Below are 22,636 nucleotides of genomic sequence, written 5' to 3'. Positions count from 1 at the left end.
CAGAACTGAGCCATCCTTGGTTGCAGGAAAGATACTGCATTCAAAACTAATAAAACCCTTTGGATGCCCACATCACCAATAACAATAATGTCATCTTTATTTTTAATGATGAAACAAAACATTTACTTATTGAGCTTATCATTTTAATTAGCTGTTAAAATGCATGTGTAAAATATAAAGATGTAAAACTGTGTGCACTGATGACAGTTAAATATTTTTAAATTTGAAAGGTCGTCTTGACGATTACCAAACGCCACTGCAGTCGGGATTTCAGTTTACCACAGTAATTCTCTTGATAGCTGGAGATGGATTACATTTCCAGCAATGACTAATTTGGGGTTGGCCACAGTTCGAATGCGAGTAAGAATCTAAAGAGGAGACAGCACTCTGTTAAGTAGAGTACAAGAACTGTAATCAAACCCAGCAAAGCTTCATCAGTTCAGCTTAGCTTCGGGGCTCTCAGCTAATTTTACTGCTCACTGAAACGTTGCATGTAATACCCAGTGGAGGGAGAACATTTTGTTCATTACCGCTGATTAGAAAATAAGATCAAGCAAAATATGTCAACTCATGATAACCGGTTAATGTGTTTTTAATTAGTGCCTGCTTTTCTCCTCTCCAGTTGATTCCTGTTCAGAAACCCACCACTGCGCATTTAACTCCTCCCTCCGGTTGCCTTTTGATTAAGAGTTAGCCTCCATTATGATTTGGAGAGCAGTGGAGTGACCGAGCAGAGATCCAGCTGTTAGATTGAAGGTTGAGCACGCCGCCGAACTTCACTCGCCGTTTGAAATGAAGCTCCATCCACAAAATCATTTTACAATTTAATAAGCTAATAAACGTGATATGGCAACTAGTTTCAAGTGCCCTTGGGGAGGTCAAAGCACAGCTTACAATCCCATTTGAGAGCTTGTTCTGTTATCATGCTGACAAAGACTTAGACAGGCTCAAAGAGGGAGATGACCGCTTTCTGAACACAGCCTTGGTGATAGAGCAAATCTGCTACTCCAAGGGTCGCTCGCAATACAGAGGGGTCAACCACAGTCAGAATTATCACATTCTTACAGCAGCAAGTCTTCCTGGATATACATTCTTTGGGATTTGATGGCTAAGACCTTAGAGATAAATCACTGGAAAAGGGAAAAACCTTAATGGGAGGGGGGGGTACCCAGAGTCAGTCCTAGAGGGTCGCTGTTCTGCAGGTTGTCAATGTCTGTTCCAACAAACCTGGCTGCCATTTAATGGATCCAGCAACCAATGAAGTTCTGCATAAGGAGTGATTAGTGTGAGTCAGATGTGTTGGAAAAGGGACACATGGAAAACCTGCAGTTTTGTGGCCCTTGAGGACCCAAGCTGGGCACCCCTGCTTTATAGTCACATACACACAGAAAGCCACATGACTCAGGTTCATAAATGCCCATAATTGTTGTAAACTCAAGTCAAAACACTTAGACCATAAGTATTTTGATCATAAAAAGACCATAGTAAAACCATAAAAAATTACTTGTACAGAATTTGAAATGTATTTGACATATATTTTAGATTTTAACATTTGGGCAGTTACAAGCTCTGAATGAAAACACCCCACAATACTCTCGTAACGGGGCCCCTGTCAGTCATGTGTGTCTTCCTTGAAATAGTGAAGTTCCACACGTTCAAAGCAAGGATCTTCCTGCTGCTGCTGCTGCTGCTGCTGCTTGGCCAACGCACTCTCTCTTAAATACACACACACACACACGCATCCTCCAATCTGAGTCGCTTTGAGCCACCCTGTTTCATCTGGTGCTATCAGGGCTGATGAGAGCCTCTTGTCTTTCTGAGTCTGCTGCAGCCGGCGTGTGGTGAGTGGCAAACCTCTCTGATGACTCTCCTTCATCTTCGCATCAAGCAATTTGCTGCTCCTTTCATTTTGATACTTGTGCCAGATTGAAAGGGGAAACTTCACAAAACTTATTTCTCAGCGACGCAGGTACAAGCTTAACAGCTGGATTTGGTTTAAAATGTTTCATGTTTTCTGGCCACTCTGTATGACATATCCACCGTTTATTATTCTTTGCAGTTTATTTTAATGTTGATTTCCTGTGCTTGTAGAGACTTTTCAAACATCTAAGAAATGCTGAGATGATCCTTCAAATACAAAAGTATGTGATGTTTACTGCCTTATTCAAAGAAAACAGGGAGATTTTTGAAGATTTAAAATTTGCCTTGAGTAGTCTTTTCAGGAGAAAACACAGACGTTTTATTATCATTTCTAAAAAGAGGATGTGAAACAGATTACATTCGTGCTTTTCAAGTGTTGGGGGTTTTAGAAGTGCTGACCAAAGTTCCCTTTCTGAACTTGAAGGAAATGTGTTATAATAAATTAGTGCGCAGATAAAAAAATAAATAAATAAAAAAAAAAGATAAATAAAATTTATCTGTTTTGAATATGTTACCTGAAACAGAGAGCCTGGCATGAGAATAAATGCAAAAAGGGGAACTAGTAGTAAGTTTGTCATAACACTTGGTGTGAAGGATATTGCCTAATCCTGAAAGTAGGTGTTTTGTAACCCCAACAGCAACGGGAAAGGAAATGTACTGACTGGGGTGAAACATTTCCTTACACATTGTGGTATGACTCACTGAGACAAGGGAACATTTCAGAAAAAAAAAAAAACATATTTATGTTGCTGAGTTTGGAACATAATCACCCAATGCACAAAGAATAGGCAGACTGAATTTCTGCTATTTTTTATTCCAAGCAAGCCCCATTGCTTTGTTGACAATATACACTCCAATTTTAATACTCTTTCCTGCTCTGTCCCTACTCTCTCTCTCTCTCTTTCTCTCAATTGCCTTTTGTCACAGCCACAGGCAATTATCCATTAGTAGCGAGAATAAATTCTAAAAAGGAAAGCAGAGGAAAATGGAGGCCTTTTTGCACAGCGCTGATAAGAAACACTGGAGAAATTCCATTTCTCTCTCTTTGCAAAACACAAACCAAATCTTTGTGGACAGAGAGCAGAGATCTGAGAGTTTGACTGATAGCTACAAATTGTTGAAAGTATAACTAATACTTCTTATGGAGTCATTGCGATTTGATGGTCCACTCATAAAAATTTCTGCCCGGAGGTAGAATGTTTGTGGTAGACCAGAAATTTTTAGAAGGAGGGATTAACAAAAAGTCTTGTAGCAAATTTACTTTTATTTGTGTCTTTAGCCTGTAAAGTGTCCTGAGCCGTCTCTCCGGCTTATCACAAGCGCTGGCCTGGAAAGCCAAGAGAGAATATCACAAAACAACAGGAGGTTTCTCAATACTGTGGCTTTGTTGATGCTGCTGTGTGTGTGTGTGTGTGTGTGTGTGTGTGTGTGTGTGTGTGTGTGTGTGTGTGTGTGTGTGCGTGTGTGTGTGTGTGTGTGTGTGTGTGTGTGTGTGTGTGTGTGTGTGTGAAAGACATGTTTATACGAAATAAATCTGATGAGGAAATCACTGATCATCAGCCGCAGACAACATTTGTAAGCTTTTATCTCTATTAGGCTTCTCGTGATGATTTTGCTTTTATCTACTGATGATGTCAATGAAAACAACTGGTGCAGCAGATTTTGATCCTCTACATTGTGACGGCATCAGTTCGAATTCCAGCCATTGTTTTCCGAAACCTAATAAATTCAACGCTGTCTTGTTATCGAATGAATTTTGTTGCTCCACAACTTGGAACTCTTTAAGCTTTGATGGTGCCCACAAAACAAGTGTTGCATATAGAGATGTCTTCAGATTTTCAGAAACGTCTGATGAGTTTATTCCCTGTAGATTATAAAAATATTCAGTTCTTTGTCATTTTACACACACAGTCTGTAGACAGTTTCCTATCTGAATCTCTGCCCATTTTTATTTCTTTCTTTTTCCAGTCATGGTACTGATTTGTTACCAATAATCCAAACATGTTCCTCCAGTATCCCAACTTATTTGAGATGTGTTGCTGCTAGAACAAGTCTTTCTGTGAAGTGCTCAAATGATTCACTTTTAAGATTTAAGAGGAATTTTATGTTCTTTTGGGAATTTGATATTGGTTTATAGGATTTGCAAACAAATGTGTTGTTATTATTTGCATTTTACACGGAATTTTAATGCTTGGAACAAGGTTTTATGTTGACGTTTAATGTGGGATTAATTTGCTTTAATTGCAACAAAATTATGTCCATCGCTTTTCTGTTACCATCAGTTCATACTTTCCTTCTGAACACAGAGAGACAGGACGCAGTCATGCTGTGAAGGCATGCCTCGGACATGATTACACTCTCGTCAAAGTCCACACTTGTGTGATGGTGAGTCCTAATCTTTTTTCCAAGTTCCATCACAGCTTCTTGTGAGGTTCTGACTACTTATCAAAGTTAAGATACAGGTTGTTAATTTAACCCTTTCATGCATGAATTAATATAAAAAAAAACAATGCAACATTTTTTTAAATACAGTATTTTACCTCTACAGAAATGCAATCACAATTATTTTGTTCATTAGTGATATTTAGAATTTATCCGGATTTATGATTTATTTCTATGTGTTCTATAAAATAGTTATAAAATAATATATAATCATATCATGTAAATTTTCTATAAAATATAGCTATATATACATATATATATAAAATATATCATTTTCTTTTCGCAAACTAGCATATTTACATTTTGTTCAATTATGTCATGTATTTATTTATTCTCCAGTAACTGGAAACATGTTGGATGACTCACTAATATCCACTAAAGTGGTCTATTTACAAAAATCCCATCCTCATTCATGAAAATGCCAGAAAAAAGTTTGTAAATAGGTGTACACTACAGGGACACGATGCATGAAAGGGTTAATATGAAATGTATGTTGGGTAATTGCTTCATCTGCTTATTCCACCACCTCCCCTTTTCTACTTTTCATACATGACTGATGAGTTATGGAGCGCATGCCCAACAAGACTAGGTACAACTGGCAATAATCATCTCCCTGACACCTTGAAGGACTTTTATCCTTTAAGGGTAAAAACATAAAATACAAAATATACTAACAGCTACAAAGAAATAACTTGCATAGTGCAGTCCACATCTAAATATGCGGGAGATGTCTGCATCTCATTACCTTAATTCCTTCCTCACACAATTAATGCACTTGGAAGAAAACTGCTTTTTTTTTTTTTCTGCAGTGGATGAGAGCATGTCATTTAGGAATAATGTTTTGCAATTTGGCTACCCAACAGGTTTTTTCATGATGACATCCAGTTGGGTGTCAGTGGTTGTCATTCTGGTGGCGTGTACGAGTGCTCTGAGGAATGGTGAGTGTTACTTTCAAAAGAAATCTAAATGGAAATGTCTGACCATCAGTTCCAAAGACAGTTGTGATCTCATATAGCTCCCAGGTTTGCATTTGCCTTGAAAATTCTGCCTTATGTCCACAGCTTTGATCGGAGTAAAAGACTGGACATTGGGAATTATGATCACTTTGTATTTAACATAGTCTTTTTCACTCTTTTTTTTTTTTTGTAGAGGATGACACACAGCCATGTGCAAAAGTCCACACATCCTGCTCTGTGGTGCCTTTAGGGTCACCTGTAATGGCTACGTGTGTCATCAGAGAGGACTGCCCTCTGGTCATTGGACAAGCTGTTCATATCGAGTGGCGCCTTGATAATCGCGTTATTCCCGGCAGTCCTGTGGCCAATGACAGTGACAGGGTCTCCAGGACTGTTATATCAAGCTTCAATTACACCAGGGCGGTCCTCACCTGCAGTATCCAAGCATCTCACCAAGTTGTTGCTGGAGTGGAGATCCAAGCTGGATGTGAGAAAGACTTTTAGGTCCTTTACAAATATGTTTATTAGTGTATGTGGTTTAGGTTGTCAAAGTGCAATTTTATGTTTAATGGAACCCATTATGAAAATAAATAAAAATGTAAGTATACAAATGAAATAAACCTGTGAAAGGAAACTTAAATATTAACAGATCTGTGGACTGAGACATGATAATTTTGGTGAAATAAGTATTGTAAGAGAAGAATGTTGATGATCCATCCAAAATAAATACTGTTTCCAGATTGCCATACACTGCACAGATCCTTTGGTAGTAAAGTGTGTATTCAGTGTCTGATTTTATCATTAGATCCACCGGAATCTCCACAAAACGTCAGCTGTCAGATGAACCTCACCAAACCCAACACCCTGACCTGTAGATGGGACCCTGGGCAGCAAGAAACCCATCTTTTCACAAAGTACACCCTCCACACTGAGATCTGGTAAAATCCTGCTTCTAAAGCTTGAAATGCTGTGGCGAAAGCTGTGAGAAAGCAAATGTCGTTGTGGCGTTGACTATGTTAGGGTGTCATTTACAAAATATGTCAGTGAGATTGTGAAACTGTTTCTTGCATCATGACTTTATCATTTCAGGGATTTAACCAAGAACTATACTTATGAACCCCCACCGGGAGTCCACTATTACACCATCACTCGCTTTGACTTCTATCTGTTCACTGAAATGAAAATATATGTGAAAGCTGAGAATGACCTTGGATATGTAACTTCGGTACCCATCATTTTGGAACCAGTTAGTGCAGGTGAGAATTTGCATTAAATATACGCACTTCTACATAGACACGGTTGTTTCTAACAGAGTTTCATTTGCAGGATATTGTATTGAAAAAGAACAAATATTTAATTGGCCTGAACAACATTTACTTCTTCCATCTTTGTTTTTTTTTTTCTTTATTGATACCATATTTGTTATTGTCACATGTAAATAAAAAATCTGAACATCACTTTTCTACATTAATAACCAGTAACACAGAAGGACATTTAATCTATTGGACTGTTAAAAGAAAAAAAGAAAAAAAGATATTTAGCCAGTTTGGTACCAACACAAAGTATTACCTCTATACAAATAACCAGAAATAGATTATTTTCATATGTGGATCAAGAAAAGAAAAAAATGAACATGTCTGTCTTTGTAATTGGTTGCAAGCTTTTGGTTTCCTAGTTTATGAATACTGATTGGATCCCAGTAAATTGGTTTGAGTTGATTGCTGTGTAAAGTGACCTGAGATGACTTCATTGCAAACTGGCACCATACATGAAAAGCTGAATCGAATTTATCATACAAAAAATGTAATATTTAGTTAGCAACTATTGGAATATAAAGCAGTGTTATTACTGTTGGTTAGTGCAGTAAAGCTTGAATAAGTTATTCATTTAGCAGAGTCCGTGTTTGTTTGAAGTAAAGTGGAATAACTTAAGAAATGGGTTGAAACAATATTCTTTGTAAAAAGGATATTTTCTTTATTCATTCAGATAGTTAGAAAAGTCTTTGATGATCATAAGAATACCTTCAGTACTGCACAGTGTTCCTCTGGCTTTTTAAAGGTCATCTTTTATTTCTGTTGAAGCTTGATGATTATCTTCATAATTAAAATATGAAGGTAATCCACAGGATGCATAAACTCTGTCAATCGTCTCCTTTCTTGTGCCTTGATTAGAAAAACCAAAATAATTAGACAAGTCAGGAGTTTTAACTGTTTTCGCTTTGTCCTTAATGCGTTTTTTTTGTTTTGTTTTGTTTTGTTTTGTTTTTTTTTTTTATGACAGCCAAATTTGATCAACCCAACATCATTCAAGTGGTGCCGGAAAGGTTGGGCTGTCTGAGTCTAAGCTGGAGCTTATCCCAGCAAGAGGAGTGGATGCGTCACAACAGTCTAAATCTGGAAGTTCGACTTAAGACCGCTGACAGCAGTGAGTGGAGTGACCAGATGGTGAGTTTTAATCAATTTACTGTTAATATGAAGTGAAAACTTACAGTTATCTCACTTATAGTCCTCCACAATTAATCAAAAGCATTCATAGAGTCCGCTGCAAAGCTTCTGACGTTGTCTGCTACATTTTGTGGTTTGTGTTAGATATTCTTGAAACGTGTACCACCTGATGACCGTTTGCCATCCAGACTTGTGAAGCAGTGTCGTCTCCTTCATGGGACTCGGTATTTGGCTCAGATTAGAGTCAGATACCAACAGAGCCCCTGGAGCGAGTGGAGCCGCAGCCGTTCTGGAGTCACCTTGGAGAGCGGTAGGGCTCAGATCAATTCAGAGGAACACAATCACTCAGACATTTTTCCCAATCTGTTGCCTGTTCTCTCTTTTTTTCCTGGTCTTTTCAGTATATGCAAATGTCATGTTCAGCATCTCCCATTGCTCTGCTCTACAGACGAGGCTGAATTGAAGTATTGAGTTTTCCTGCACACTCTGGCAGTGAATCCATAGATTCTTGTCTTGTATAGCAAAGTTTTACTTTGAAAAGAGTTAGAAGAGGAGTTTTGACAAGCTGCCATGTTGACAGTCAGCTCTTTCCTCTCAGCTCCCACCGGGCATTTAGACACGTGGCTGAAGGTATCAGGGGATAACAAAACCACACAACTCGGCGTACAACTGTTCTGGAAGGTACACACATCAGCGTTTTAACATCCATCATTAATTGGTTGTGTTTCCAGTTGTATCTTGAAGTCCTCCATTCATGACTCACCTTTTATTATTTCTTTCTCTTAGCCATCCAAACAATTCCGTGCAAACAGCCAAAATGTTTCCTATGCCGTCTCAGTGCAAAAGCTGCGCAGTAAAGAGGGAAAACTCTGCTCTACAAGGGAGAATTACTGCACTTTCACACTTTCCACACGAGTGAAAAGAGTGTATCTGTATGCAATGAACGGAGCAGGGAAATCCTATCCCAATGAAGTTCGCATCTACCAACGCAAAGGTGACTGACATCTTCAGAAAAAATCAATCTCCAGGTGGTTTGGAAAATTACCTTGATTATGCATGCACACGCGTATTTATGAACACTACTGTTTGTTTTTGCATCCATATAGTTCAAACTGGGATAACAGATGTCACGGCAATACCTCATACTAACAAATCACTGCTGGTCCAGTGGAAAAGTGTGATTACCTCAGGTCTCACTGGTTATGTGGTGGAATGGTTGCCTTTATTAAAAACTAATCCTTCCCACATCCAGTTTGAAATGGCAGACAAAAACCAGCCAAGCCTCATCATAACAGGTATGTTCATATTTGTAATACATTTAACCCAAACAATCAGTGTTTTGAACAAGAAAAAAATAACCTTTTTCTGTGCAAAACCTCGTGCACAAAGCGTTATCAGCTTGTGGCCACTGATCCACTCTAACCTCTTCACTCTCATCAATAGGCAGCTTTGAGCCTTACAAGCCCTTTGGGATCTCTGTATATCCCAGGTTTAAGGATGGGATTGGTCTTCCTCAGACTGTTAATGCCTACGTGAAACAAAAGGGTAAGTCACCAAAGACACAGGGAGGATCACACAAAGAGCAAGTAGAGGTGTGAGAGCTGGTCTGCTGTACTTTAAAGTCAAAGAAGTATTGGCATCACATGGAACACAAACTGTGCAATCACTCAGGGAACAGATGATTTGTGATGAAATAATGCCCTCTTGTGGAAAGAAATTACTATTGGTATCTGGTCTAAAATTATTATTTAACAAAAACATCACATTCTGACAACTCTTTCTTTCTTTTTTTAAGCTCCATCTGAAGTTCCTAAATTGCTAATTAAAAAGACCTGGAATTCCTATGTTGAGTTTACCTGGGATGAGATACCTTTGGAAAAAAGGAATGGGATTATTGAGAATTACAAAATCTTCTACTGGCTTGAGAATGGACCTGCTAATGGTAGGTTGAAGGTCTAAATTTTCAGGTTACATATTTTTTTCTATTTTTAAGTGCTTGAATGTTTGACTTGTCTTGTAGTCATCAGTGCAAACTCCAATGAGAAGAAGGTCGTCTTGAAAAACCTAGAAACTGCATCTACGTATGAAGCTTTTATGATGGTTAGCACAAGCGGCGGAAGCCTGAATGGGTCAACAATTCATTTTGAGGTTGATCCTTTCGGTTGGTACAGTATTATAACACTAACAGAAATGACAAATACACTTTTTTTTTTTTAATCCAAGCATGACACATTGTTTTTCTTCTCCAAGATGGGGTTGTTATTGTGATAATCATCATCACATCTGCTCTTGGACTGTCACTGCTTATTTTCACTGTCATGGCTTGTTTCTCCAAACGCAAAAGGTAACATCATTACCACACCGCTCTAAGCTATGAAAGTCTTTCATTGCCCTTATTTATCTCTTCTTTTTTTTTACTCCCCCTGTTTCTCCAGTTCAAGGCAGCATAGAGGTTTTTGGCCAGTTGTTCCAGACCCAGCCAACAGCAGCATCAAAAGATGGGCTTCAGAATCAACTCAGGTGGGAAAGCTGACATTCATCATAGGATCTACCTGATCTAGATTCAACATCTATGTCAAAGATCAGGCGTAGTGGAGCATATATCATATTACAGCTGATATTTACATCCATCAGTTGGTCAAGACCAAAACTAGAGCTAAGTGGAGATTTAGTCTAAAACATTAAAACATGTCGTTCTATGTCTAAGCCTAAAAGCAACTAAATATTTTCTTGTCAGCATTTGATGGTTCATGTTTATCATTTAATTTGTTTCACTGCCCCCAAATGGTGAAGATATTCAGTGTTTGAAACTAAACAGGCGGTGTTAGTTCAAGATGCTGGAAGATCCAAAAAATTTTTCCTGCGAATTAAATTAAAAAAAGATTAACTTGGTAAATACTTCTTGAAAATAATGGATCTTTAATATTTCTAGAGATTTTTTAATGATTAGGTCAAGTTAACTATAAAAAATACAGCAAAACCCTTTTGCTTTAGATTTTTACAGTTTTGACCAGATCTATTTATACACCATCACTTGTTCTTGCATTAATAAATAATTATTATCCTCCTTTTTTCCAATATGGACCTTTAAACTTCAAACAAAACAGTACCCAAACACAAACACTCTACCATTAAACTTGTTCTAGATGTTTTTATGTTTGTTTTTTTCCTTAGAGGTAATCTACATAATAATCAAATTCCATAGAAGTTTGAATTATTATTATTATTATTATATTATTATTGTTGTTGTTGTTGTTATTGTTATTGTTGTTGTTGTTGTTGTTACTATTATTATTATTACAATTATTATTATTGTTATTATTATTATTATTATTATTATTATTATTATTATTATTATTATTATTATTATTATTATTATTATTATTTAAATTTGTGCAATTAAAATTTCAGTGGTGGCAAGAATTGGTGCCTGAAAATGAAAAACCCACTGGGCTTAAAGGTTTGGATTTACTTTTTGAATGAGAGACCTGTCATCTTTTTGCAGTATACACATTCTTCCTGGGACAGTGAAGAGCCAAATCCAATATACTTGTCCCACCTCAGCTTCCTGGACCTCACTACCAAGCTAAGCAGAGAGGAGGATGATCTTTGGTTAAACAACTCAGAGAACACCAGTGATCTAGGAGAGTCCATTTGTGGTTCACCATTCATCCCTGGATACAACGGTTCAAACAGTGAATCTGTTCCCTATGCTACTGTAATATTCTCTGATCCATGCAGCAGCCCACCACCCATGGAATCTCATGTATATCTGCGCTCTGAATCCACACAGCCCCTCTTAACATCTGAAGAATCTTTCACTCCTAAATGTTATCAGAACATGGAACATAATGGCTTGTCGATTGAGCAGTGTTCATTTGAGCCGAGCATTGATAATGTACCAGAAAGAGGTGAAGACCTGGTCAACTTTTGGGATGACTTTCCTTTTCTTCGAGTATTAACCCTCAATGAGACTGAAAATGACTAAAAATACTTGATTATGGGATAATGACAATACTTAATCATGGGCTGATTATGGGAGTAACTCTCTTGAAAATGCAAGTTTTCATAATAAAAAAAAATTAAGCTGGCTCTGCATAGCACAAATAATACTTGCAAGCTAGATCTACGTTAAAATCACTCCTGAATTCTGAACTTTGAATTTCCCCTCTGGGATGAATAAAGTATCTTTGATTTGATTTTGATCTGATTTGAAATCATGATTTTACTTTGATTTGATTTGAGTTTTTCTTTTTTTTTTACATGTTATTACTTTTTTAAAAAATAAACTTTTTTAAAGTGTTTCTTTGTCACAGCAAATTTATTGTTGGAGGCTGCATGTACATTTTCAGAAAACCATGCTTAAGTTGTATTTGTATCTTACCAAACAGTTGGTAAAAATATGCGTACAAAATATAGAATGACTTTTACAAACATCTTCTATCTCCACTTCAAATTTCAGTCGATCCTTATTAAATGAATAGTTTGTTGCACATCATGATATAACACACCCTTCTCTACATAGAACTTATTGATTTAATTGGATTGATTGGTTTTGCATGAATCAGGGTGATACGTTCATAAAGTAGTAAAACAACTTGCACCTTAAATATTTTCTTTAAACAACAAACAAAAGCAGATGGCATTTAATACTTCTGTGATCAACAAATGGAGAAAATAAGCAAACTATCTAAACAAATAGTTTTAGGATTACAAACATACTCAAGATGTTAATGCTAATTAGAGACTCCATGAGACACCTTACAAAAAACTACTGCTAAAAAAAGGTGGCGAGATGAAAAAGAAAATAGTTGACTAGTCCTTAATTCATTTTCCATTGTCAGGATGAGCAGAGGAACAAGGATTATTTTACCGTATGCAGTGGTTTAACACAGTAACAGTCCATGGGTCAATGACATAAATTATACTTAAAATATATATTTACACATCTCTTATTTTAAAATTATTATTATTATTATTATTATTATTATTATTATTATTATTATTATTATTATTATTATTATTATTATTATAATTATAAATTTTGTTGTTGTTGCTATTTTATTGTTAAATAAGCTCTACCTAAATTGTACTCTGAAAATACTGAAGATTATTTAGATTATTTACTACTTACTTAGTGGTGCAACATATATGTTTAAGGTACATGAAATGAAGGTGGGTATTTGTGTTTGTTGTTTTGTTTTCGGTTCGCTGTTCTATCGATGTGTTCTGGGATCGGCAGTGCAGCCTGGTAAAGCATTTCTTTTGTACTCGGCTGGTGAAGTCTAGCTAAAATGGCGAACCTCATGTAGGGGTCGAGTGTGGCTAAATGCAAATTTTTCATAATTTTTAGATAGTTTAATGTGCCTAGTTATTTATTGTCTGAGCAATGTTCACAAACATTGGCCTGCGGGCTGTTCTGAAGTCGTCAGTGGGCGTTTTGCGTGAAAGCTCTGCTCTGTGTTCCGCGGTGTCAGTCCAACCCGGGACGTACAGTTCGGCTTTATTATGTGGACAAACAGTCAGCAGAGGTAGGTGAAGGGAAAGCTGGAAGTCTTTGGAGATTACTTGCTTTTATCACGCCTAACTGAAGCCAAATCCATCCAATGTCTTTTTCTTTTAGTTTAAGTATTGTCACGTGACACAAACAGGAGCAACGAGCACTGTCACCGAAATAACTCGAGTTAAAATGATGACATAAAACCATCTCTGTAACCATATCTGTAAACCATATCTGTAAACCATCTCATCCTGAAGTCAGTTCATCTGCATGATCATCCTCCCACAATCCCATCTGCTTAATAACTAAAGTCTGACGTTATACAAGTTTGTTCTGTGATTTATGGATTTGGCATTTGGTTATATATGGTTTGTCATTTTCTTTGCTCATTTATTTTTATTAACATATGAAGAAAACCATAATGCATAAATTACACTACAGGTTCATAGATTTTGCAGTGTAACTGGATTTGTATATGTATCTCTATCAGGGATCCTCCATCCTGGTCCTTGAGTGCCTGGGCTCTGGATGTTTTAAATGTATGTGTCATTAGCACATTTGTGCAGAGCTTGGTGATGCCCAAGTTTGGTCCTCAAGATTTGCTTATCCTTTAATTTATAGATTTCTTTTTGTTTGTTTGTTTGTTTTTTCCTTTCCAGTACCATGTCAACAGATTGTACACCCACCTCCTGATTCTCACATTTTATTCGTTATTTTATTATTAATATCTTGTTTGTTTGTCATTTCTGCGTACAACTGCTGGACCAGAGGGAAAGAGACAGTAGAGGGAAAGGATAAGAAAGAAAGAGAGTGAGAGCATAAAGGGAAAAAAAAGTAAAAGGAAAAAAAAGGGGATACCAGAACAGAAAGTAGAAAACAAGCCACAGCAACTGGCACTAATGGGACATTTTCAGCAGATAAAGTGTGCCTCTTCTACACCTTTACAGAATCATGAAGCATCTAAAGCTTCACAGAAAACACAACAGACTTTATCATAAGGAAAAACCATCAATAACTATAGCCAGAGGAGCAACTAGTATATGTGCATGTGTATATGTCCAGGGGTGTGGGTTTGTATCTGTGTATGAATTTGTGTGGAGATGTGTATAACTATGTATGTGTTTTTGGTAGAGGGATGCGAGTGTGTGTGTATGTTTGCAGGGGTTGGTATGTGTGCACCCGTGTGCATGGGTGTAAGTGTACTACATATTAGGGGTGGTTTTGGTTTGGGTGCAACTTTTAGATTTTAATGCAGTTCAGTTCAGCTTTAATTTAAAAGTGCCACTTCACAGCATTGTCATCTCAGGGTACTTTACAGACACACAGATATTATTATTAAAGCCAAGTCATAATAAATAGCCAAGATCAGGAAAACCAACAGATTTCATTGAATCTTAACTTTGATCCAATCCCCCATCTTGAGCATGCATGAGGTGACAGTTGAAAGGAAAAAAGTCCTTTTTTAACAGGAAGGAAAAAACTCCCTCAGGACCCGAGAGGACATGAACAAGACCAACATCCACTGCAACTTGTATCCAGGAAGGCCTGCAGAGAGAGGAGAAATATATTAATGATGCCATCTTTGTCATATTTTTATACATGGAAGATAAGAGCAGAGAGACCAAAAGGAAATGCACAGTGGATTATGGGACATCCCTCAGCAGTCAAGCCTATAGCAGCATAACTAAGGGATGGCTAGACCAACCCGTAACTGTAACATTTATTAAAATATAAGGTCCTAAGTTTAATCTTAAAGATAGAGAGGGTGTCTGCCTCCTGAACCCAAACTGGGAGTTGGTTCCATAAGAGAGGGTCCTGATAGCCAAAAGTTCTTCCTGTAATTAGATGCAACCTTTCAAAACATAGCATAAACAAAACATAAAGAAATGAAGGGTAGCTTCATATTTTGCATAGGACTACACATACCATAGCTCAATTTATCCCCATTATTTTAAGCTGTAATATTATAAAATCATTAATGATAATACACTGAAACATTTTTTAATTTGACACTTTACATCTTTAACATATTTGTGTGCTTCCTGTGTAAATGTGTGTGTTTGTTTGTGTACTTTGTGGAAATTCTGTAATGCTATTCACTGTCTCGGTTAAAACTGTCTCAGTTAAAACTTCACACTAAAGCCTTTCAGATGTCAGTGAAAGCAGAGGATAGCAGTAAATCTAATGAAATATCATCACTAATAACTGTCAGTAACATAGTTATAACAGTATTAAAAAAAATTCCCATGTGTAACTATATTACATTGTTGTCATTTCTACCCAGCAGTTTTGAATTAGATGAATTATGCAGAATATATTATATCATATTACGAACCCATTTCAGAACAGTTGAAGGAAATGGTCAAATGTAGAATAAAAAAATTAACAAAAAGGATTTGATAGGAAGTGAATAACAACTGTGTTTATTGTACCAGAAAAATGATAACAGAAATATTTATAAAGTCAGTGATTGCAAAGCAAAGACCCGAGCAAAAAGCATTATGCAACCCTCGGTATTTCATCATCTGCTTAATCTTACTCATTATCTTGCTTTATTTTCATGTTAGAATCATATAGAGGAGTTATACTTTCATTTCCCCCTTAAGTGTAAGCTCATTTTCACACCTTAGTATACGTTATTTTTCCGTTTGCCGACAGCCACAAGTACACCAGGTTTTCATGAACGGATGAGAAAAATTGCACTTGCAGACCCTTTCTGTGCATTCCTCCATGAAACTTGTTACAAATCAACAAATATTTGCCTCAAAATCATCTAAATCTATTTCAGTCATTTGCACTTATCTGACTTGTTAAATGTGAATCTTTGCAACGGTTGTTCTTGTGGATGCATTTTTCACAAAGACGGTACACCAGTGTTCAGAGGAAATTCCATCATTTGGTAATTTGCATATTTATTAAAACCACCTCCTGCTTACGTGTGCAGCTGTTTTGTTTGTGATGCAGAGCAGTCATGTCACTTAAGTAATCTTGGTCAAGGTCTGAACATCCCTCAGTCTGTCCCAGTTTGAAGTCAGTTCATCTGCATGATCATCCTCCCACAAGAACGTTCCATTGCTTTCTTTTTTCTTTGCTTTTTTTGTAGGATTTTTTTCTCAAACGTTTCATTTGTTTAGAAACAGGTTTCCTTTTTGGAGGTGTCAATATGTTAAATTTATTCTGTAAATGTTAAGTGGAGGAGGATTGTCACTAAGAAACTTTCACTGATTAAATTATATCAGCTCAGCATAAGATAGAGAACCATCCTGAACCTGTAAAGTTCCTTTTCTCATATTCATATTATTCATTTGGTTTTTCCAACATGTTATATAATGAATGCTGTTCCATGCTGCTGTTCACATAACAATGTTATATGTGAACTATATAACATTGGGATGTAAATTATTTTGTTGTTTTGTTTTTATTTTTTATTACCGTAATTGAAGTGCTTAATGAAAGCATAAAGCAATCAACAGCATGTCTAAATGAAAATATTGGCTTGTGAGTAGTTTAATCATATAAAGTGAGTTTAAAATGTCCTGATTTTAAGTCAGTATTATTTTCAGATTTTTTTTCTCCACTTTGTGTTCTGCTATAATAATAATGTAAATATTATGTATATATAATAATGTTTCAACAGCAACTTCCTCGTGCACTGCAAAGTTACGTCAGCAGTACTTTTACACTACTTCCTTCAGTCCATAAGTTTTTACTGGTGAATGCCCAACTACTTTTACTACTTACTACTTTTACTACTGATTTTATTCATTTGTTCCTCAAACCACGACTTTTAAATCTCTTCAGAGGGCAAAATGTCAATCATTTAACACACATTTTCAAATGTTTTCTGATTTCATCAGTGATATATATTATGTATATATATGTGTATTATCTATGTATGAATTGCACAAAGATTTCCTTTTTTTTTTTCTTTTGCAGGAAGCTTTGCTGTTCCACCACCAATAAGACATTATGCTCGAGTTGCAAAGAAAACAGAGATAGGTATTTAATGTGACAGTGTTGTCACCCAACTGTATGTTCTTTGTCAAACCAAACATCTCATGTTAGGATTTGCTTCTATCCAGGCCGTGAGAGCCAGCTAAGCGATCTTCCTCCAACAATGCTGAAGATGGATTACGCAGCTGTTCCTCTTGCTCAGACGTAAACTCACATATTTAACTACCATAAAACATCAAGCATAATGTTTCTATTCACAATATATAATATGGATTTGATTTATAATCTAATGAACCTGAGACACACTGATATATTGTCTTCTTACAGAACTGATGATCTTGTGAAACGTCTACTTTCGTTGGAGCTGGCCAGTCATGTAAGGAATGATCTCCAAACACATCCTATGTTTATCCTGCTGCTTTCATTGTTATCATTTTTTCTGTAAATATAAAAGAATTGACATTTCCATGGCGAGTTAGATTGATATTAGTAACTAGCAGTCCTGGGAATGTTTGCTTTCAGAGCGAAAAGCTAAAGCTGAAGACAGAACAACTGATCAAAAAGGTGCAGAGAGATGAGAGTGACCGCAGCTCGGTGGAAGTACAGGGTGAGATTCTACTCTTTAACAATGCTCATCTGGTCACTCAAATCCCACAATAAGGTCAAGCTTATGTACATTCTGAGGATTGAATCCCCTTTCTTTTCTTTCTCTTTGCAGTGGCTATTTTGACTGCGAGAATTCGAAACTACCAGGAGCATTTGCAGCAACACCACAAGGTGAGCAAAAGGGACTCTTTCTCCCTCACATGCTTATCAGGAACACTTGTTCTCTAGACAGGTTTTCTACATGTTACATAATGTTTCCTAAAGCAATTGACTTGAATCATGAATGCTTTCATATGCAACTTTCCTCTCTGACCTGCTCTGGTGTGATGCATGTATGTGCTACAGGAAATCCTGTGTACTCCCCCACATGAAATTAAACCATTTGTGGTCATAATCGGAAGTTTCCATCTTACGTCACACTTAGAAAATTTGTATTCAGAATGATGTAGATAAGTGATGGAAATTGCAACATTAAAACCAAAAATCTGTTTGATTTCATTAAGAAAAATGACAGTTCTAAGTGGGCTTCAGCAGTTGCTTTCTCCTGCCATCTTGTTGGTCTGTTTGGTGAAAGGGCGACATTTGTAGTTTGTTTGTTTGTTTGTTGTTTCATTCCAGGATAAAGCAAACAAGAGACGGATGCTTATGGCTATTGACCAAAGGAAAAAACTTCTGAAAAAACTTAGGTTGTTTCGCTATGACACCTTTGAGAGTGTGTGTGAGCAGCTGGGTATCACCTACACTTTTCACCCTGAGTATTACAGACGGGTCACCCACCGCTGGCTGACAAAGAAAGAATTCTGCATCAAGGTGACAAACAAATGACCCCATATTTCTGTTCATGTTTGTCTTTTATGTGTAATAATGTGTGTGGGGTTTTTTTTTCACTAGTATTGTTTTGGGTTTTTTTTTTTGTTTTTTGTTGGTTTTTTTTGTTTTTTAATGAATATTAAAATATTTCAAACTCCTAAAACTCCACTACATATAGTCTCTTCAGGATCTGCTAAAGCTTTACAGGGTGTTATTTTACACCTAACACGTGTCATCTGCATCTCTTCTCAGGTCTTCAAGGCTGTCCAGAAACAGAAAGCAGAGCAGAAGCTGAAGCTGAAGAGGAGCGCACACCCCACCGAGACAGAGGAAGCCAAGGAAACAATGGTTCAGGCGCAATAAAGATCATTTTCTGTGCAACAGTCAATTGTTTTTTTTATTTCTCACTTTCAAATTAGGTTGAACTGCTTTCTTTTCTCATATGAGCTATGTAAAAGTGTCAATTAAATAAAAATAAAAATGTCCCAGAAAGTTGTTTTTTTTTTCAAACGAGACACTAAAATGTAAACTTGATATGATCAGATAACAGAAAATGAAAATTAAGCCATAAAGTCAATATAGAGGTTAAATGATAATGATTTCATAGTTGAGAATAATTATTTTTAACCACTATTTGTGGTTTGACACAGACTAAAGTTTTTGTTTTAGTCATGATGTCAGAAGTTGTAGTTTTTCATCTGCTGTTAATGGTAACGTTCCTGTTGTGCATAAGTTATTGAAAAATTAAACTCATGGTAAAAACTTGATGTCATTTCCACTTTTTTTTTATGTATCTTTAAAGTGCATCTCAGTAACGTGAATGGCTTGTATACAAGCACCGAATAAATGCAAAGGCAACTCCTTAAAGCCTTGTAGGGGGAATCTTTCAAGTCCCAGAGGTTTCAGCAACTTCTAAACTTATACACAAATGGTATACTTGGTATTTTAACCCACTGAAAAGATAAAGGTATCCTGTGCAACATGACTAAACAAGAACACCCAGAGACCATATTCTACTTCCCAACATACATGTACATGCTTTCATGAAATGTTATTTAAGTTTCAAATAACACATGTCGAATACCAGTAATCAGTTTGAGATGCAAGTATTTGATGTTCAAAGCCTTCCGTCAAAGGTTTTACTCAAAGTGAAAATAAGGTTTTTGTAGATGCATGCAGTTTTGTGCTGTCAGATCTTCTGTAAATCCATTTCTTCTCTTAGAAACTGCCTTGGTGACATACTACTATGAATAATCCAAACCTCAGGCAGAAGGACTGGTTGCATTAGTGGGTGTTATATGAAAGGGTGGTTTAAACATTTCTCACAGCGACAGAGTTCCCTGAACTCTAAACATCTGATGTGAGATGGGGAACCCTCTTTATCAAATTCCTAACCAGACCATGTGGGCCATGATCTGCAGCAGTTGACTTGTACTTACCTGCAGTTTTGAATCAACTCAACACTTCTTGTTAATTGGCCCAGTTTAATACGCAACAGATCAGGTCTTTGTCATCCTCAGAAACAGTTTGTTGGCAAACCAGCATTTCGCAGCTCGAGCTCGTCACAGTTTCCTGTGTGGTTGTACAAGCTTGTCAGTTTGATCAGGAGGAGTTCAGACTCAGACACTTCTGGTAAGTCACACATGTCTTTTTCCTTTCACCGTAAATCAACTTAAGAATGAGCTATTTTGTTTTGTCTTTCACTTAATATAGCCAAAATGATTTTCAACTCATTGCTGTGGTGTTTTAGTTCTTGAGGTGAAATAAAACGCTTGTGTTTATTTTCATGCCATGTCAGTTTTTTTTTTTTTTTACGTAGCTCTACAGATAATATTATGGGAAAAAGTTGTGTTTACATTGTTCAAGACATGCATCTCCCATCTTGAAACATTTGCCACAAAAAGCATAGTCTTTGTCTTTTTTGGAGTATTGTTATGTGATGAACCTGACTGTTGATAAAAGGATCAAGTAGATCACAACTATCATTCTGGTTAGAAATGCACAGGACTATCTTTAATAACTAGAACTCTGAAAAAAATCTAATGATCATACACTTAAAAAAAAGAACATTATATACAAGCACTGTTGGCACATGGAAGGGTGGATGTGAGCCATCTCTTCCTTTCACCTGCAACAATATGCACTCTTGCAGCAGTGTTAACAGCCCTGTTCTTCACAGGACAGCTATATTAAGATCCAGCGTTCCAAATGTCAAATCCAGTGGTCTCTCATCAACCTGGTGCAGGTGGCTATGGGACAAATGTCCAAACTGGAGAGTGGAGCACGGGTTTGTGCTCCTGCTGCAGTGACTGTTTGGTCTGTAAGTACAGCTCTGTAATTTGTCCACAAAGAGAGAAACATGTGACTGTGTGTTTCTTACGATTATGTAAACAATTCTTAAAATGACTTTTGCTGTTTAGGTGCCCTTGGTTTTTTCTGCCCGCTTGCACTGAGCTGCTACACAGCAAATAAATATGGTGAAAACTGCTGCTTGGGCTGTGTGCCAGGAGGCATGACAGCAATGAGGACTCATATGAGACTTACTTATGGCATTCAGGTATGTTAAATTTCAAACTTGCCATGATGCCTTGTGTGAAGTATCATGTAAGAAGATTTACTGTCTACACCACCTTGGCTCTTAGGAAAGGTAGAGATTTCATGGAAAAAAAAAAAAGAAAAAAAAAAGGAAATGATGGGTGTTGTCTGAAACTGGAAAACCTGAATTGCATCACATCTCTTTGTACAGGACAGACATTTTATCTTGTGACTTTTTGTTGCAATCTTTAAACCATAGGGGACCGTATGCAATGATGCCCTCATGACCTTCTGCTGTGGACATTTTGAAGTATGCAGGATGGCACGAGAAATCCGCATCAGGAATGGAGAAGTTTCACAGTGAAGAGATATTTGCCGACATCCAGATCATGCGGTAGTAATTCTGTTGATATCCGTTGTTTTCATGTGATCAACAAAAACAAAACAGCGAAAGAAATCTGTTGTTCAGCCTATTAAATTTACATTTTTCCACAACCCTACAATATGTATTGACGAATTACTCAGACTACTTACTGCATTACTGTAAATAAATGGCATTGTTCACAAATATTCCATTTATTATGTGATTCTTTTCACATTATGAACAGCTTGATCAATTAAATGACATTTTTGTTAATTTTACACTTTCATGAAGTTTCATGATCCCAGTGTGTTTTGACGAAACCACATGTAGGCTACTGTTGAAAGCATTTTGAGTTTTCACCCCTTAAAAAGCATTCACATACACTCCTTCTATATCACACCTACCACCCATGATGGCATAGTGTCATGGGAGTCAAGTGGCTCATCAAGAAATAAGATATATGACAGTATGTCCATCTTGTCATCCATGAACTGTCAACACAACTGTTTTTTTTTTCTCCAGGTGTTTTCTTTATGAGGTTCATTCATTTTAATGTGGAGATTGATTAAGTGTGATTTAAACAATTATATTTCTACAAGCCCCAGCATTAGACTACAAGCATGTTATCGTGATGTGGCAAAAACACAAACAATATCTGAGTTTGTCATTTTACTTGTAACAGTCTACCAGTGACAGCAAAACCATTAAAAACCCTTTGAGTCGTTGACCTTTAAACCAGCTTAGTTCTTGAACTACAAACAAAAAACCTGTGATCCCTTTATGCTGGCTAAATCTATTTGCAGACAAGCAGTCAGTGACTTTCCCATCTTTCTAACCTAAAGGAACACAATCTGACTTACATAGGTGATCATTTCAGCTTTTCTGTTGCAACTGGTAAGAAGTGCAAAGCGATGCTTTCTGCTAACAGTTGTGACATCTGACTGTGATTAGTTGCAACACTGCTGACAGCAAAACCACAATTTTAAAAGCAAAATATATTCAGTCTGCTCTAGACCTGCAACCAAGTGGGAGGAGCTGATGTGTATTTGGCGAGCTATATTTGGCTGTATTCACAGGATGGAGTGGTTTTGGCCAGTACATAGCA

General features: G+C 36.8%; 3 protein-coding genes across 3 annotated transcripts; all 3 read left to right on the top strand.

Moving 5' to 3' along the window:
• Positions 1-1,768: 1,768 nt before the first annotated feature.
• csf3r (colony stimulating factor 3 receptor) lies at positions 1,769-11,924 on the top strand. The gene is made up of 17 exons (XM_079241187.1): positions 1,769-1,841; positions 4,227-4,305; positions 5,226-5,300; positions 5,512-5,805; positions 6,124-6,256; positions 6,408-6,574; positions 7,599-7,762; positions 7,907-8,072; positions 8,361-8,443; positions 8,549-8,756; positions 8,869-9,057; positions 9,206-9,307; positions 9,558-9,704; positions 9,783-9,923; positions 10,013-10,106; positions 10,198-10,282; positions 11,268-11,924. Exons 3-17 carry the CDS (start codon positions 5,234-5,236, stop codon positions 11,748-11,750), a joined length of 2,523 nt encoding a protein of 840 aa, XP_079097313.1. The 5' UTR covers positions 1,769-1,841; positions 4,227-4,305; positions 5,226-5,233; the 3' UTR covers positions 11,751-11,924.
• A 1,121-nt stretch (positions 11,925-13,045) lies between these two features.
• Positions 13,046-19,389, top strand: mrps15 (mitochondrial ribosomal protein S15). The gene is made up of 8 exons (XM_079241008.1): positions 13,046-13,293; positions 17,199-17,261; positions 17,345-17,420; positions 17,544-17,592; positions 17,739-17,823; positions 17,935-17,993; positions 18,441-18,632; positions 18,885-19,389. The coding sequence occupies exons 1-8, from the start codon at positions 13,152-13,154 to the stop codon at positions 18,993-18,995; spliced, it is 777 nt and encodes a 258-aa protein (XP_079097134.1). The 5' UTR covers positions 13,046-13,151; the 3' UTR covers positions 18,996-19,389.
• Positions 19,390-20,813: 1,424 nt separating this feature from the next.
• LOC306756463 (cornifelin homolog) lies at positions 20,814-21,563 on the top strand. The gene is made up of 3 exons (XM_079241193.1): positions 20,814-20,952; positions 21,053-21,189; positions 21,427-21,563. Exons 1-3 carry the CDS (start codon positions 20,841-20,843, stop codon positions 21,529-21,531), a joined length of 354 nt encoding a protein of 117 aa, XP_079097319.1. The 5' UTR covers positions 20,814-20,840; the 3' UTR covers positions 21,532-21,563.
• The last annotated feature ends 1,073 nt before the right edge of the window (positions 21,564-22,636 follow it).

Source organism: Telmatherina bonti (assembly GCF_933228915.1).
Source record: "Telmatherina bonti genome assembly, chromosome: 5".
Classification (NCBI taxonomy): Eukaryota; Metazoa; Chordata; class Actinopteri; order Atheriniformes; family Telmatherinidae; genus Telmatherina; species Telmatherina bonti.
The sequence above is the reverse complement of the archived record's forward strand: the minus strand, read 5'-3'. Positions and strand labels throughout refer to the sequence as shown.